We start from the raw sequence: 19032 nt of genomic DNA on the forward strand, positions 1-19032 counted from the left end.
CTATTTTTTCTCTCTGGATACCAGAAACAGGATTTCCCTGGCTGTGCTCTATCTACATCTACTACAACTTGGAATCTACACCTGGGTGGATTGCACGCCACAGACGATTGGAGTGTCCCTCGGAGTCTACAGATAAAGAGCCGCAGTGCCTTATGTTATGCCCTGTACACAACGGACAATATTGTATATATATTCATATACTGGTTGGGTGCTTATTGAAGTGTCAATTGATGTGGGTGTCACGTGGACTCCACTAGACACTTATCCTCTCCAGTTCAACTATACCATTACTGTGTGGACACTCCATTTTCATCTGGACACTCACGTCATATACTCTCTACAGACGGAACCGTGTCTGATTGTTGAGCACTACACTCACTCTTCTACTATAATAAAGATGTGCTTCCAGCAGATGGAACAAGATATGTGCTATCTACATGAAACAAGACTTCCCTTACTGATTTATAAAGGCATTTCTTAAGACATTTTCATGGTCATCAGCGTCCTTTACTGGAGCTTGGTGGTATGCTGACACTGCAAAAAATACTGCGGATATTACATCACAGATTGTGACCTGATTGTCTGGGACTGTTCTCTTGGTGTGGGTGTGGTATTTTTAGGGACAGTATAAGTACTGTAATTCAGTCTTTGTTGAGAAGCTTCCTCAGGGATCAAGCACTTTAAAAGATCTTGTCCAGTTTACACAAAGGACAAGGCTGTATTACACCTGTATTATATACACATTTTTAAATTACAGGACTGAAGCAGGTGTCTCTGGAGCTGAACGGTCTTAATTTCAGCCCTGGGGACCCCCTGCTTCCAGAGATACTTACCTCCATAGCACTGCCGGGATCTTTATGGAGTTTAAATGTCCTGGTCACGTGGGCCAATAGGAAGCGTAACCGGATGACGTCATTGCTTCCAATTGGCCCGTGTGACCAGGACATTTAAAACGCCATCATTTTGTTAGGCACACAGTTCCCTTGCTGCATAGATACTGGCACCGTTACGGAGGTAAGTATCTCTGGAAGCAGTGGATCCCTGGAGTTTTTTTTTAAAAACACAATTCAGCTCCGGAGACCCCCTGCTTGAATCCTGTAATAGGGGGAAAAAAACCACAATAAAGGAAACCCGTATTGCTGCTTTAATAGTTTTCTTGGGACCCAAAACTTGTAATACTCTACTTGGTATAGGGATGTGCTAATTTACACTCATAGGTGTTATTTGGTGCCTCAAGTTCTTCCCTACTGTTACGTCTCATGGAATTTATTAGTAAAATTGTGGGAGAAAACAGGTAACAAAAGCAGTTGGTCAGCCTTAGTTTATTCAATTTGGTTCACAATACACACAGTACGGCACACAGTACATAAGGTGTTTACATTATTGAATGCATTAAAACGTCCATAAGTTTAAAATGACTCTTTTTTTAAGCATTCTCTTATATCCTTGAAGGATCCATTGCACATTAATCAAGCAACAACTTTAATCGAACAGGTTTTATCTGGGTTTCCAAAAAATATAATTTTCATGATGTTTAAGACAATAGAACTACTTCATGTTCAATGAACAAATCACTACGCACTTCTGACACACCTTGCTTTTTCTTAAGCAAGCAAGAAATTGCTCACTGCCCAGTATGATCACACACATTGCTTTAAGCAATATACTCACTTGAGTTCCACATTTAAAATATAAATGCCAATTTAACAGGACGTAGATTATGGAATGTGGAAACATTTCTCTGCATGGGTCACCTCTGTGCCTTACGTTTTATTTGCATTCCACTTAAATATTGCAGACAAAAACAAACATGGTGGTTGCGATACTGTAGCAGGCAGTGGCAACGTTTCCAAAACGATCCACTATAAATTCTGTAGGTAATGAGGATCAAACCTAGCAAGGATCAGAAACCGGTAACAAAATAAAAACGACATTTTTGACCTGTCTGTTTTATGTAGAAATTGCATAATTTTGGTATACAACTTCCATGACACGTGCAATAGAAAATACCCCATAGAGATGAAGCATGCATTGTAATAATGCATTGTAATATTGAAGGGTTCTCAGACTTTGAAGAAAAAAAAAAAGGCTGCCACCATGGCAACCTTTGATGCAAAACATTTATTGGCATCAAATGTGCAAAGGGAGTATACTTGTATATATTGTATGAAACCTCTTAATCGGGTACATCTGACGATGATCTGTTAGGGGCAAAGGTTAGTCACCTAAACCTTGTGGATTTAATTGACGCAAAGAGAAAGGACAACTTCACCAGCTATAGATTCATTTAATTACAATACTGAGCGCTCTCTTCCACTTGCTACTTGAAAATTGCCCAGGTGGTACCAAATTCTACATTGATGCGGAGGCAAAAGTAGTTCTTTTCCAGAATTTGTGGAGGTGCGCTCCAGTTTGTTTGCATATTGGTCCTAGTTCTTTCTTATGCTACTAATGTGTGGAGTTGCCGTTTTAAACTCTGTGCTGCAGAAAACATTTGGAATATTTTAATTTTTTACAGGTTCGTCCTGGCAATGAAGGAATTTACAACAAACCCTTAGCCAGCTGTCCATGTATTGAAAATGAATATAACAAATAACAAAATTGCTGTGTAGCTAATGAGCACAAATGTTTTGTTTATTTTATGAATTAATATATAGTTTCAGTGACCTTATACTGTATTAAGATATTGTAACTAAAATCGTGCACCAAAGCATGAAATTAATGTGTACGGTGTTTACAGATTGTTTTTCCAAACCTGATTATATATATATATATATATATATATATAGATAGATATATAAATATATAGATATATATACACACACACACACACACATTTATGCAAGGCATAAATCATTTTTAGTGTCAACAAAAACAAATACCATTTCAAGCAATAAAAATACAAAGTACGTTTAAATTATACTTACATTTGAAAATATAGAAAAACAATTAAAAACGTTGGTCTCTCCAACTTGTACCATTGATCAGCAAAAAAACTGCTGCAGTCCTAGCAAAATGTATCATTATATGGTTTTACAAATCAACCAATATGAACATGTCCATTAAGGTAAATTAACGTGGTACATTATTCCAGAAAAGATACATTTTATGTCTTATCACATATAAAAGGAGCAATGCTACCACAATACACAGGAAAACAAAAAAGATGGGAAATATGTAAAACCATAGTGCAATTAAAATCTGAAGAGGTCAATAAAGTGCTGAGGAGATACAGACATGAGACAGCTACCCGGATCATTAGCAGTGCAGGGATGCCCTGAATCCTGAAAGAGAGAGAGAGAAAAAAAAACACTGTAAAAAGTCTTGTAGATATTTCAGTGGAGCAAAAAACCTAATATCTACATTTTTCTTCTTTATTTTCTTAATTGGTACAAGTGACATTCTCTTAATTAGATAAGCTGGGAAAAATGTGGCATGCAAGAATAACGTACACACTCTGGATTATTTTGAAGTAATGTCCACAAAAGGATTAGAATACAATCAGGACTTCCTACTTGACCCTTATTAATGATTTGGACCTCCCGTCATAAACCTTAAAATAACCAACACTGTTAAGCTATGGTGAGACTACTCATTTTAATTAGTTTCCTGCCAGATGCGCTAGCTAAGCACTAAATAAAAGATCCAACAATTATTCAACAATATACAATTATGTGTAAATATGTGCAACAAAAAGGTCCCCCTAAGTTTAGGAAACTCGTGAATATTAGCAATTTTGCAACATTTTCATGAATGGCAGAAGTCCAACATTGAGAGAGAGCGAGAAAGACAGCTAGACACATGATAATGTTAAATAAATGTCCCTCTCTCCTTATCTGACACTAGTTAAACTAAATAACTAGTGAATGTATTTTCAAATTAATCTACATGCAAAAATATGCAAACAAACATGCAAAAATCGTTCTCATTTCAATACGGCTCACACGTTCAGTAACTAGGGTTGATGGCATAAAAAAAGAAAGTGAAAAATATATACATTTGATATGGAGTCCCTCTCTATTCCCTCTGCTCCCCTCCCAAATGAAAGACACTGCAATAAATGTTGCAAAATCTGCAACATTTGGCATCCAATTGTGAGAAATACACAAACCAATTTGGAGTGTATGTCTTGGCTAAAAAGATATACAGGCATACCCCGCATTAACGTACACAATGGGACCGGAGCATGTATGTAAAGTGAAAATGTACTTAAAGTGAAGCACTACCTTTTCCCCACTTATCGATGCATGTACTGTACTGCAATCGTCATACGTGCATAACTGATGTAAATAACGCGTGTGTCACAGGCTCTATAGTCTCCCCGCTTGCGCACAGCTTCGGTAAAGGTAGGGAGCCGGTATTGCTGTTCAGGACGTGCTGACAGGCGCATGCGTGAACTGCCGTTTGCCTATTGAACGAGATGTACTTACTCGCGAGTGTACTTAAAGTGAGTGTCCTTAAACCGGGGTATGCCTGTATCTTTTTTAGAACGGAGACACTCTCACGTCTGTATTCAAAGCATCTACATTTCACCAGTTTGCAACATTGCTGAACTAAAACACCAGTAAGCAGAATTAACATTGTAGTTACTGTTGATTTTTGAAATCTAGCCAGCCTGCGTGTGAAAATGGTGATATATAAAAAAAAAAAAAAAAAAACCAAGCTGCATGAGGTAGCAAAATGGACTTCTACACAAAGAAACTTTACTTTAAATGTTCTAGAGATAAAATCTAATGGACGGGAGTCATCAAAGTGTGATTCGCCCTATCGCGGCCAAATCACCAATGTCGGCAATATCTGCCATTAAAGTCAATGATGGATATCGCCGATTCAGCCGCCACAGCGCAGATCACACTTTCATGATGCCTGACCATTGTGCTGTAATGTATATAGTGAGGTGTTCTTCACTATGTAGCAGCAACCTATACCAGAGAGTCATTGCAAAATGTAAAATCTACTGTTTCTTCATGAATAACCATCAATGCATTAGGTCATTTTTGTTCATCTATTTGAAAGGAACATTAAACCACTTGTACATTGTGTGGATAATACGTACTACTGTTTGGTGTATATCAGTGCATACTTTTCTTTTTTTGCATTTATAATAGCGTGATAAGAAAATAATTAGTGGAAATACAGAGAAAAGTGGAGAAAGTAGCCTCCCATAGAAAAGCTATTCAGTGAAGGAAATTACTATGGTGACTAAACGTGCCATTTATCACATTTTAGTGTGTACGTTAGCTAACATTATAGTATTCTCATATGCATCCCCACACCAACGTTTTCAATGAGAGTTACAGATTTCACCAGTGTCCTCATATTTCAATCTGTCTCTCCGGTCTTTTATCCATCCCCAATATTCAGTATGTCATTCTTTTCCCACATTCATAACATGCCTTTTTTTACCCTACAGGCAACTGAAGTTATAATTCACTTCCTAATGAGGTCCTGTCAATATTATTGCCACCGTGTCATAGCTTTCCTCTCGCACACCTGTTTAAATTCCCATACATTCATTATTCTGCTATCAACACTTTCCTTCAGCCAGTCTCCAATGTGATTGCTGTCCACAAACTCTCAAAGTACATTTAAACCTGCACATCGTCAACCCATGTCCAAGTATTCTGCAGACAAGTTCTGGTGGGGAGGTTCATAGAACACAGCTCCCTCCCAGCAGGGACCTTCTGTACCACTATAGATTCATTTTGAATTACAAATGTTGTAAACTGTAGATCATGGACTTGAAATCGAATCCTGGTGTCAACTGTTTGTGACCTTGAGCAAATCCCTTTATCTCCCTGTGCCTCAGGCACCAAAAACATAGCTTGTAAGGGCAAGGGCAGGGACTAACTGCAAAAATTCCTATGTACCGTGCACCGCACACTATACTGTAATTGTGAATCGCTTCGAGTCCCTCAGAAAAGAAAAGCGCTATATAAAATAGTTATTATTCATTGCACTGATGTATATCTAGCAGAGCATTTTTTTGATGCAGACATTCTATTTTACTTTCAATTTACAGTATGTTTACTTTTAAGCATGGTGCACGTATCCAACTTACTAATAATTGTTTGTACTTAAAATTCTATGTATTAAGAATTGTAGTAAACTACAGATGTAGCAAACATTATTACCAGTTACCGCACAAAATAACAGCTGTGTTTTCCATAGCACAATGGTTAAGAAGAAGAAAAAAAACAAAAAAAACACCAGTATAATACAACCCATTGCGGTACCAGGTGCAATAACGTCTGCTTCATCTGTATATACATAGCTATATAAAAAAATAAATTATACAGATACATTACCTATGTACATTTTGTTAACTTTATTTCATTTACATTTGTAAGGTTCCATGCATCATGAGAAATTAAAGACTATTACAGTATATACATCTCTAAATGTTTTTTTGCAACATCTGGTGCAAATGGGTCTCTCTAGTACTTGGATGTACAGCGGTGCTTGGCACTTTACAAAAAAGAGACAACACTACAGGGAATTATAATACACGTGCCAAAAAAAACAAAACCACGATTAGACAATAGGAAAGGAGATCCGTGCCTCAGAGGGCTTACAATCTAAGTGGTATGTTGGTAGACTTAGGCTGCACTTATAGTCCCGGCTACGGCGACACCGCATCATAACAAGTTAATGCAACCGCGCGACACAAATCGCTGAAGTCAATGAAAATTTATTTTTTTCGGCGACTTCCACGTGACATCAGAGGTCACGTGAGCGGTTCAGCCAATGAAGTGAATCACTCACGGCCACGCCCACTGGTCGCCGTCTCTCGTCTCAAACAATATAGGCAGAAACCGGTGTAACAATGGCGACGGGTGACTTAATCGAGAGAACTTTGAAACTTGATGGGAAGCCAGGTGAGGGATTTAAAGAGGAGATGAGCAGAGACTGTTTTGAGAGAAAGTGAAATTATTCCAGCAGTAGAATTTTAGATAGATTGCAAAGGAGAAAGTTGGAAGGCAGGGAGGCCTTTTCATATGTTACAATAATCCAGACGGGAGAGGATAAGGGAATGCATTAGAGTTTTAGAAGTAGCTTGACAGAGTAAAGGACGGATCTTGGCAATATTACAGAGGAAGAAGCAACAAGTTTGAGCTACTCTGTGAATGTAGGAGGAAAAGGGAGGAGTCAAATATCACTCCTAGACAACGTGCTTTGGAGACAGTATAGATGGTAGAAATGTTTACGGTGGTGAAAAAAGGAGACATTGGCCCGTGTACTGAAAAATGAGCTCAGTTTTAGCCATATTACATTTAAGGCGGCAAAGTGCCATCCACGAGGATATAGCCAGAAGGCAATAAGAGATTCGGGACTGGACTTCAGATGAGGGGGTGGATAGATATGGGTGGATAGATATATCTGTGTATCATCTGCATAGAGATAATACCGAAGGCCAAAAGAGTTGACTAGGTCACCAAGTGAGTGTGTAGAGTGAGTAAAGGGGAGGTCCCAGAACAGAGCTGTGAGGAACATGAACAGAAGACGAAGAAATATTAGCAACAGAGATCAAAAATGTGCGATGGACAAGATATAATGAGAACCATGATGAGAAAGGGGGTTTAAGTAGAAGCAAAGAGGGGGGGGGAGAAGCAGAAGGAAGCTCTTTGTGTATAGCATCCACCTTGCCTTTAAAGTGATCAGCAAAGACCTCAGGAGAAGTGAAAGAAGGATGGGAAATGGTCAGAGAAGGGAGTAAAATACAGAGGAAAGACTGTGTGGATTGGATTTGAGAGTGTTGATGAGTGAGGAAAAGTAGAGTTGTTTGGCCTTAGAGAGAGCAGAGTTAAAACAGGAGAGGAGAAATGTATAGTGCAGAAAATCAGCCTGAATGTGAGATTTCCTCCAAACGCATTCAGAAGAGCGAGTGCAAGCGCGAAGGAAGTGTGTTTGTGAATTTAGCCTAGGCTGTGGTTTAGAGAGACGAGTGTGCCAGAGCCGAGAAAGGGGATATATATAAGGAGAGGCTAGAGTTGTAAGCGTAGACAGGATTGTCAGATGGAGAGAGAGGTATGTGTTTAGGATAGATGCCAGAGCAGAGAGGTCAATGGAGCGAAGGTCTCGAGAGTAGCAAGCAGAACAGGTAGGAGGAGGCAGAGGGGAATGAGTGGTGGTGAATGATAGGTGATGGTCAGAGAGCAGAAAGGGGAAGATAGAGAAATCAGAAAGGGAACAGTTTTCAGTAAAGACCAGGACTAGATAGTGACCATCCTTGTGGGTGCTGGAATTGGTCTATTGGTGGAGGCAAAAGGAGGAGGTTAAAAAGAGAAGATAAGATGCCCAGCAGACTAAGGGATCATCAATATAACAGTTGATGTCCCCCAGTAAAAAGATAGGATACCCCTACACCCCGACCATTGGGGCGTGGAGTGTGTGAGAAAGAGAGACCACAGCTTCCTAAGCAGTCATGATATGAGAGCCGGGTTTCTGTCAGAGCCAAGATATGAAGAGGCTGAGAGCAGAAGAGGTTGTGTACAAGCAGAACTTGTTAGTCAAAGAGCAGTCATTCCAGAGGGCTCAGAAGGGAAGAGAGATATAAATGCTCTACCTTAGCTGCAGTATGGGGTAACTACTTCACAGCATGGTAAATAGAGGCCAAAAAGGAAATAAAAACGTACAATATAAAACCTGATTATATCTCACTCCTTTTACTACCTGGATAACATTCTCAGGCCTTCCTTTGGGATGGCAAACCAAGGGCCCGTATGACGTCCTCAGGTTCTTACTGGTTTTCAAGGGCAAATTGCATTTAGTGCTTCGAATGTAACCTATGCAGACGTTGAAGAGTGAGCTCTTCCTTTAGCATCATCAGAGGGTCACCCATAATCACGTGATCACGTTGATTCCAATCCTGGATGTCCGGTAAACTATTTACAGTACAATGCATCACATCTCCAGTATTTATTTGGTTACGGTGCATAGCTACTTCGTTTTCATTCACAAGTTATCATTTGTTAATTTCCTAATTAAGTCCAGGCCAGTAGTAACATAGTAGACAGGGGCAGTTTTACATTTTACTGCTCTACTGACTGCAACTGCTAATTTGTTTATAACTGGGTAACTGCAAAATACACTGCAAATTTGGTGCAGGTGGTGAACTGTACGAAAGTACATTAAAAGGGCATTATTGATTATTCTTTACCCAAGTCTACCATTAGTCTCTCACTGATCAACATGTTAGTGGAATCATGTTACTCTTTCCTAAATCTGTCTCAGTGTTAAACTCAGTTTAACTTACACAATTCTCCTCAATTTTAAGCCTATACACTGTTCTGCCCCTCCTAACATCTCAGCCCTAGTTTCTTACTATACACCTGTCCAACTCTTGCGTTCTGCTTAAGGATGTCTTGTCTTCGGTCTACCCCTTTTGTATCTAAAGCCCTCTCCCAACTAAAACCTCTCACTCACTGTTCCACACACCTGGAATGACTTTCCCCTCAATATCCGACTGGCACATACTATCCACCTATAGAACCTTTCTTAAAAACACATTGTCTTTAAAGAAGCATATGGGTAGTGCCGCTGGCTGCTACTATCCTGTACATCGCAAATGCACTTACCATAACACCCTCCTACTGTATCTGTAAGTTCTCCCTACTTACAACTTAGATTGTAAGCTCTTTGGGCAGGGACTCCCTTTCCTATTGTTACGTTTACAGTATGTCTGAGGTGTTTATTTCCACTATGTGTTATAATATTAGGTCACGTGTATTACTGCTGTGAAGCGCTCTGTTCCTGGATCGCACTATATAAAGATATACATACAAATTAATTTTCTTGTTTTTCAAAAATGTGTATTTAACAGCAACATTTGATTTAGAAAGAGACTTATGTTCTCCTTCCAACAACTAAAATGAAAACTTACATCTGTTCCTATGTATTTGAGACATTCCTATGTATTTGTGGAATAAACAGACTACATAATCAACACATTATTGGGAGACATGGCAAGGATTGCAATGTGTATTGGCTGGGTCTGCACTCTCCTTTAACAAGAAGCCACTGAAATTCTGACATGTAATAGCATAGTAATGGTTGTTTTCTGTTGAAGAATGTTTATTTTGCTTGTAGGAAAGTCTTTAAAAACATTACATGCACATATAAAATTGATATTAACAAGCATTATAATGTTAGCATGAAACAACACTTGCACATGCATGTTTGACCTTTTGAGTGCCGGGTAAACCATGACATTGTTACGTGATCTCCAAGTCAATTATGACGTAACGGAAGGGGAGACGCCCTCCTTCTGTTCAACGTCATTATAGACCGCGTTCTGAGCAGAACATGATCGCCCCTAGGAAAACTAGCAGCAACTTTGAAGTAGCAATAAAGGGCACCCAAAGGGTTAAAATGTTAAACATTCAATGTTTAAAATGACGCACTACTGTAGGTAAACCAGACAATCAGCTACCTGAAATGTTTAATGCTGGTCTGAGTATTTTTACAAATAAGTAGGTTGTAGTGCTGTGATATACAAATTTACTTTATTTAGTACCCTAAACATCACGTAAAAATGCATATTGCAACTATGTGCACTTTAGAGGGAAATGTATCAACACATCTGTTTGTGGTACCATTTTAATTGACTAATAAAATGTTACAGTGACATGTTTTTGGGAGCTAACCTTCTCCCTTTATGGGGTTTGCTCATTAAAGCTCATCACAGTAAGAATTTTGTTTGCCCATGAAAAAAAGTTATCACTGACAACAGATGCCTGGATATAATCTCTTCCATATTTTTAATTGAACTAATAGGGATACTGCATCATTTTGTATACATTTCTTGAAAGGTACAGCTGTATGGTATTGTAAAATGGCTCTGTGAGTAAACGAACATAAAAGGCTGGTATGCCAGCAAAACAAAAAAAATAACACACACACACACACACACACACACACACACACACCCCAACCATAGTTTTCCATGATAACCTTCTTAAATCAAGCAAGAGTCAGGGTATGTGAAAAAGTAAGGGAACCCCTGGTTTTATCAGTTAAATTGAAGGGGATTAGAATCGGGTGTTTAAATAATCAGGTATATCTTCAGGTGTAAATTTGGGAGGCCCCACCCTATATAAAAATATCAGAAACTTTGTGAGTTTGGTTTTCACCATGCAGGTGTGTGGAAACATGTCATGCCACGATCAAAATACATCTCTGAAGATCTCAGAAAAGCAGTTATTAATTCTCATCAGTCTAGAAAGGGTTACAAAACCATATCTAAGGATTTGAGACTCTACTAATCCAGTGTCAGACAAATGGAGAAAGTTCAAGACCACAGTCACTCTACCCAGGAGCAATCGTCCTACAAAAATCTCACAGTAAAAAAAAAAAACGGCAAATCATCCAGGAAGTCACAAAGAACCACACAGTAACATTTAAGGATCTGCAGGCCACACTCGCCTTGACTAATGTCAGTGTTCATCACTCAACTATCAGAAAAAGACAAAACAAGAATGGGGTCCATGGAAGGATAGCCAGGGGGAAACCAGTGCTCTCTAAAAACAAAAACACTGCTGCCTTTGAAAGTTTGCCGAAGAGCACAGATGATTCACAAGACTTCTGAAACAATGTTCTTTGGACAGACGAGCCAAAGACAGAACTTTTTGGCCTGAATGAGAAACGTTGTGTTTGGCAAAAATCAAAACTGCGTTCAAACAGAAGAACCTTATCCCAAACGTCAAGCATGGCAGTGGGAGTGTGATGGTTTGGAGCTTCATTGCTGCCTCAGGACCTGGACGGCTTGCCGTCATTGACGCAACCATGAATTCTGCATTGTATCAGAAGATTTTATAGGAGAATGTCAGGCCATCCATCTGTGAGCTGAAGCGAAAGTGGGTCATGCAGCAAGATAATGATCCTCAACATACAAGCAAATCTAGAAAAAATTACGCATTTTAGAATGGCCTAATCAAAGTCCTGACCTAAACTCCATCGAAATGTTGTGGCTGCACCTGAAGTGAGCTGTCCATGCAAGGAAGCACTCAAATGTCATTGAGTTGAAGCAGTTCTGTAAGGCGGAATGGGCCCAAATTCCTCGAAAACGATGTGAAAGACTGACCAGCAGTTAAAGGAAATGCTTAGTTGAAGTTCTTGCTGCTCAAGGGGGTGTCACCAGGTACTGAATCTAAAGGCTCACATACTTTTTCACACATGGATATTGAATGTATATACTCATCTGTGGTGCAGCGAGCGGATACAGTGTTCCCTTCCGTGCTAGTGAGATTTGAGAGTTACGATGCTCACATATCTCTCTGACAGTGTAGGAAGACCTCCGCCTATTCCACGTGAGGCTCATCTCGTTCAGCTTAATGGTGCACGGTGCACAGACAGCATGCTCACTCAACACAGAGCGCCCAGCTCACTCGGCTCCACAATACACGGTACACAGAAAGGAATGCTGTTCAGACACTGCACACCAAGTCCATGCCCCCCAGACAGCTTCTAGCAACGTGATTACGTCAATGCGTCACACATTGCTATTCCTCTCAGGCGGAGGTCTTCCTGCACTGTCGGAGAGAGGTGTGAGCATTGTAGCTCTCAAATATCGCTTGCATGGAAGGGAACACTGGACACTGTATCAGCTCGCTGCACCATAGATGAGTATCTGTTCAATGATACCTGTCACCATAGTACCTTAGCATGCACCTGACTAGCGGATTCGTCTTCCAGCTGTTCTAAACAGCACACATATTGTCTCCCAAGAAAGCTTTTTACTATTTTGATGTGAGTGCAAGTCCTGGCACTCTCGTATACACACACACACACACACACACACACACACACACACACGATACCAGAGTTACAGTATGGCTAATTAGGGATAATACATTGTGGTCAAATTATACCATGTCTTGCTTTGCTGTCATATAATCAGAGGCTTTAAATTAAAATGTGTAAAATTACTATTTTTTTTTTAAGGAACATTTGTATTTAAAACATTTAATGAAACATGCACAATTATATATGGATGCATATACATTATTATGTTCAGGATATAAGCGAACATAGAATGAATGAAAGCGAGCACTGTTGGATATAAAGTAACTACCTTTAACTTGAGAATATTCTGATACTGAAATTAACACCCCCCCCCCCAAATGAGTTCTCATTCGTAAAAACAAAATCTGGATGTAAGCATGCATGAAATACCTTGAATAAAAGAGCAAGTTGGTAATCCTTTGGCATCATAAAAAGGGAATAGTAAAATAGTAAAAGTGAGAACAATTAGGCAACGTTTTATGTTTTGAAGAGTCTACAGTATATACCATTTCATCTCCCTAGGTTTAAACAGTTTTCACTGTACATTGTGTGCAGTGCATTTATATAAAAATGCATTCAGGTTTTGTCACAACATTGTAATGCTTCAAATGAATGGATATGAAATGTTCCAACACATTTCTATACATATTTTTTTTTATTTTTATATAGGTGCTTGTAACTTCAAAATGTTGTGTCAAGTTCAGGATACCCAAGGCCAGAGAATGCACCTTTTGTGCACCACTGCTTTTTTTTTATATTTAGGATAAAAAGAAAAAGGCAGGTTAAGTTTAGCACAACTAAGCAAAAAAGTATCGGTAAGTACAATTCAAGAAGTGGAAGTAGAAAACCTTTTTAAATGTTTCTCTTTTTGGTCCATATAAACATAAGATGGCGGTGGGAAGATTGAAGAGCTTCCTAGGCAGGTAAAGACTGTGGATATCAATAGAGCTCGTTCTGTGGCTTTGTACTTATATTAAACTGCAAAAGGGGCATTTCCAGCGAATAAATAACATCTTGCCATATTCATTAAGCCCTTACCGAATATTCAAACCATGGGAAAAGACTTTTGTGGCAATCTGGTTCCGGCTGTACAATTCTGTGCAAAATGCAAGCGAGGCAGAACGACATACTCATGGGTTATTCATTAACCGGCAAGTTTACATATAACTTTCTAGGGTAAGGTCAGAAATCTCACCTCAGGCATGTAAAAAAGGGCATTTGGAGAGAGACCAATTTCTCTCCCCGTCTATCCTGAAAAAGCCCTATTTCACTCACCAAGGAGTGCCAACTCACATAGTAGACCCAGATTTCATCCCCCTTCTCACAATGGAGAGTAGAAATTACATGGGGGGTGGGGGCTGTGTGTGTGTGCATGAAAAGGGGGTGTCCATGGTGGGGCTGTCTCCTTCACCTCGCATCATCGCACTGTGGTGAGCGGGGTGAGGACACGGTGGAGAAGACTACGAAGTTGGCAGATCTGGCCTACCCGATGGTCAGGTTCTGGCTTGTATTGGACAAAAAGTGCATGTAAATGAGATTTCAAACTGTTAGATTTGTTAGCATATACAATCTGGTGTCTTCAAATTATTATTTTAGTAAGAATCAAATTGCATGCCCTTTTTCAGGCGATTTTACAATGTCAATATCAGAGTTTAACAAAAATGAAAATGAATAATACTGGTGGACATCTTTCGCCTCGTCATTCATTACCTCATCAACAGAGATATGTTGTTTTGATACAGATGTATTGTTTACTACAAGCATAGGAGGCAATGAAGATGATACTCTGCAAAGCCATCTTCATGACCAAGCTCAATTTTGACCAAATTCACATCTGCCCCTTTTACTTTTCAAAGACTTCCCTTTATTATTGTGGGTCAAAAGTTAAGAGTATTTGAAAGGAAGTATAAAGTGTGCAAAGAATACAACTATGCAGAAGCTTAGTTTTAATACAAAGGGTTGACAACAGGTAACATGATAATGAACCAACGTTACCATCCTTTACAAATGTAGTAGAATAGAAGACTTTCTTTATTGCAGTTTACAAATCTGGTAAATAATGGTAAATAATTAATCAGACATCTCTGACGAAGACCTCTATACAAAGCATTTTTCAAAAAGAAAAAAAAATCTGTGGTGGCTGTATGTAAGAAATTTAATTCAACGATAATTATATTGTAATGCGTGAATCCGTTATCAATACAGTGTCAGGGTATGCAGTATAATTCTGAAAGTTCTTTCTATATATTACATATTCTTAATTGATATATATATATATCTATATCTATATAAATCCATATATAGATATAGATATATATGATATAGTCAGTTACTGTACATTGGAGAGTTACATTGACGGTGCAGCTGTCCTAAAAGGTCAGAATAGACAGACAACCTGTTTAGGTTGACACTGAGTAATTATTGACAACTGTAGGTCCTAGTTGAGAGAAGAGGCTATGACAAAAGCTTTAAGAATATTCTACTGCATATGCCATATTTGGTTATTCTAAGTATGGAGTTGTGGGCAGTTCATATGACATCAGCGGTACAACATACTGTATGTAAATACCATGTTAGGACATAATAGTTAAAGTTAAGATGGCTGACTGGGTAGTTTTGTCTGGATAAATATCCGGCAGTGTTAGCTGAGGTAGGCTGAGAGACAAGCAGAGAGAAAGGGGAGACAGGCGAGAGGCACAGGATGATTGATTCCACCAGGATGTGAGGAAATAGGATTCCAACATGAAGATAGAGACGGGTTAACACCAAAATGGAAGAAAGATACGTTTTTATCATGATCTTAAGATCCACTCAGAAATAGAAAGCTACTATATGCAATCATCAATGACAATGTTCTAACCTATTTGGAACGTCACCATCATCGCCATTTTTACTATTTATTTTGTATGCATGTAATTATCTTCAAAATAAATGTTTCTTTTTGTGTGCAAAAACCAGAATGCCGAGTACTGTTATGCTGGAGTAATCTATAGAAAAAACATTGCATTTTACTCTGCACATCAAAGAAATTAGATACGTTACCTGAAAATTGGGCCTGTTTTCAATTTAACACTTTAGCCCTTAAAAAAAATATGGTTGAATCTACCTTTAACTATTGCTAAATTCTGCAAAACATTGCGGAACTCTGGTTTAAAATGAGTAGCATATGATTCTAAGGAGTTTAAGAGTGCCAAGAATTGCACTATGTGTAAACTATGGACACAAAAAATACAAGAAACGATTGTTCTACTAAGCACATCTAGAGCAATCTAAAAAAGGGAAAACATAAAATGTTTTCAATTACTTATGAAGGAGGTTTCTACTATCTGAAATGAAAAACTAAAAATGTCTGAAAATATCCATTGTATTTGTGGTTCTTTCGTAGGTCTCTAAATAATTTTTTAATGCAAGAACTTGCTTCTAAAAGGGACAGAACATTCTTACCTTCCAAAACAGAATGCTGCAATGCCGACAAAAATGTAAAGTATCTCCATATTGTTCTTTTTTTGGATAGTATTTCTGAAGTGCGAAGAACATCAGCTTCCAGTCAATATGACCTTTTTCGGAGAAGATCAAATGTCTGCAGAACTACAGAATTATTTCCCCATCAGTGTGAATAACAAATCTTTCAAATCACAATATAAGTAGCCTTTGCTAGTAAATCTTCATTAATCCAACCTCCAATGTCACAAATGAAAAGTAGGTAACACACACTAAAAAGGCATGAGAGGTGCCAAAACGGGTTGGGAGTTTCAAATTCTGCTTGTTTCTTTTAATATAATATTTGTACCAAATAAATTTTTGTATTTGTCGATGTAAATGTTTTCTCCTTGGTCCATACTGGTTTTCAATATTTTTATATTTTGGTCAGATACACTCCTGTGTGTAGTTTTACTCCACTGTTAAAACCCTTGTGCAGATTCATCGGACAAAGGTGATTTACATGAGCAATTGAGGACTGCAGTGCAGCAGATACATTCAGAGTAATAGGACAAGATGGATCCTGGATTTTGACTTCGGGGGAAATACCTCCATCTACAGTATATTCAATCATTGACCCCCCCACCAGATACTTATGACCATTAGAAGAGTGCAATGAATTGTCACTCAAGTGCCATAACACGTAAAACTTAAATTGATCGCCTTGTATTGCTAATGTGACCAACCAAGGAATGTATTGGCCTGTTTGAGACTTTTCTTCTATACAGTATTGTCTTGCAAGGAGACTCCTACCCTGATTTTTCTATTACAATGTACTAAACTTTATTCTCCAAGTTCCACGGATACCCATGGCTCAATGTTCTGTACAGGTAGCAGTGAGTGACAAGGGAAAGATCAGGGAAGAAACCCCCAGTTACTTTACTTAAGTGGTGTTCTAAACATACTTTGATTAGTTACAGATTTTAAAATAAATTTGCATTCTATATTGCCCAAAGGAGTTACTGTGATCAGCTGAAAACCCCCACTGACTTGATTCAATATCATCAGCCGTTTAGGCCAATATAGAATTTCCCCCCAGAGTGTGAATTTATTTTGAAATTTCTAATGAAACAAAGTATCATACACCAAGATGGAATGTGCAGAAGACTTGTACATTTTCCTCCCTTATTCACAATAACAGATTGCCAAGACCCAACTCCTAAGCTTTTCTTATTGCAAACATATTACTGTGTCCTTGATTTATAAAGTCCACATGCAGTGGTCAGAAATGCATTTTGGTTCTGAATGCTCATAAAAACTCATCATACAGCTCAACCCAGTTATAACGCGATCCGTTACAACGCGAATCCGCTTATAACGTGATCCAAGCGTGGCTCCAAATTTTCGGATTTATGAATACTTTACAACACGATTACTGGTATCTTAAATACTTTGTTGTACAATGCATTATAAGGGGGTTGAGCTGTACTATTACATGTATTACTGCAATTTCTGATTATTTTCATACCAACGTTGTTCTTACCATTTTCTCGGCAAAATGAAACTTGCAAAGCTTTTTCCAAAGATGAAGATCTTCGCTGAGCACATGCATCGTTGTGGTGATTTGACCAAGGTTGAGAAGGTCCCAGGCATCGGAGAATCGGTACAATATATTGTTTTGCATATGTAATGGAAGATCACAGAGGGTAACGCCACCACCAAGTTGCTGAAATAAAAAATTGAACTACAGTAGGATTATTTTATGCAAAAATCGATGGAAGGGATGGGGCACAAGTAGCCATTTTGGTTTTAAGAAAACAAAATAGCTACTTGTTGTGCCCCATCCTACTAAATTCTTGCAACTCCATGGTGAAATGTAAAATATCATGTCATGGACCATAACCTAAAAGAATTAATAAAGATAGGAAACACTGCTGCATCTCAAGTTACATCAGAAATATCAGTAATAACAATTACTAAGGAGAAATTGATGATGTCTGTAATGTATAAGTTTCATTTCACACAACTCCATAAGTGGCTGCATACATCTGTTAAATGGTGTGTGGTAAAATATATATCTTATACTATATTTGTGAAAGCACTGTATGCCTGTCTGCATGGCCTCTGTCCCTAGGGGAAATCTCATTGGTCCCTTGGCCCGCCCGCCCCCGCACACCTCTCATTGGCCTGAGGCGGAGTGACGGGCCAAAGGACACACACAGACACACACGGTAGGGGGGGGGTGTTGTGGGGCTCACAGTGTTAGCAGCAGCTCTCCCGGTCTCTTACCCGCCGGTCCCGGAGGCTCCGCCTCTTCCTCCCCGAACATCAGCCTGAAATCCAAGTCATCGTGACCCGTGCGCACCTCCTCCTCTCCCCGTGTCTCCCCCCGGTGCTCCGCTCAGCTCCCCCCCGGTGCTCCGCTCAGCTCCCCCCCGGTGCTCCGCTCAGCTCCCCCCCCGGTGCTCCCCTCAGCTCCCCCCCGGTGCTCTGACAGGCAGTGGGCAGGCAGCCTGCACCTGCCACGCGGCACCTAAGATGGCGGCGCCCGGAAGGACCCCCTTCCTCCCTCGCGGACTAACTAAGATGGCGGCGGCCGGAAGGAGAGGTGACGTGTGTGTGTGTCTCACTGTGTGTGTGTGTCACTGTGTGTGTGTGTGTGACACTGTGTGTGTGTGTGACACTGTGTGTGTGGGGGACACACTGTGTGTGTGGGGGACACACTGTGTGTGTGGGGGACACACTGTGTGTGTGGGGGACACACTGTGTGTGTTACACTGTGTGTGTGAGTGTGTGCCCCCCCTCCCGTCCACTGTCCCCCCCCCCTCC

At 39.5% G+C, this 19032-nt stretch overlaps 1 protein-coding gene across 9 annotated transcripts in view; it reads right to left on the minus strand.

Moving 5' to 3' along the window:
- Positions 1-1306: 1306 nt before the first annotated feature.
- FBXO25 (F-box protein 25) overlaps positions 1307-19032 on the minus strand; it is a 47081-nt gene continuing 29355 nt past the window's right edge. For 8 of the 9 annotated variants that reach the window (XM_075598251.1, XM_075598245.1, XM_075598252.1 and 5 more), the window contains 4 exons: positions 17747-17929; positions 16228-16371; positions 13174-13200; positions 1307-3284 (listed from right to left, as the gene is read on the minus strand). In XM_075598251.1, the coding sequence (XP_075454366.1) occupies positions 3195-3284; positions 13174-13200; positions 16228-16371; positions 17747-17929 (444 nt within the window). In that variant the 3' untranslated portion in view covers positions 1307-3194. The remainder of the gene's footprint in view (positions 3285-13173; positions 13201-16227; positions 16372-17746; positions 17930-19032) is intronic. The other variant, XM_075598247.1, reaches the window with a different exon arrangement.

Source organism: Ascaphus truei, chromosome 4, assembly GCF_040206685.1.
Source record: "Ascaphus truei isolate aAscTru1 chromosome 4, aAscTru1.hap1, whole genome shotgun sequence".
Taxonomy (NCBI): domain Eukaryota; kingdom Metazoa; phylum Chordata; class Amphibia; order Anura; family Ascaphidae; genus Ascaphus; species Ascaphus truei.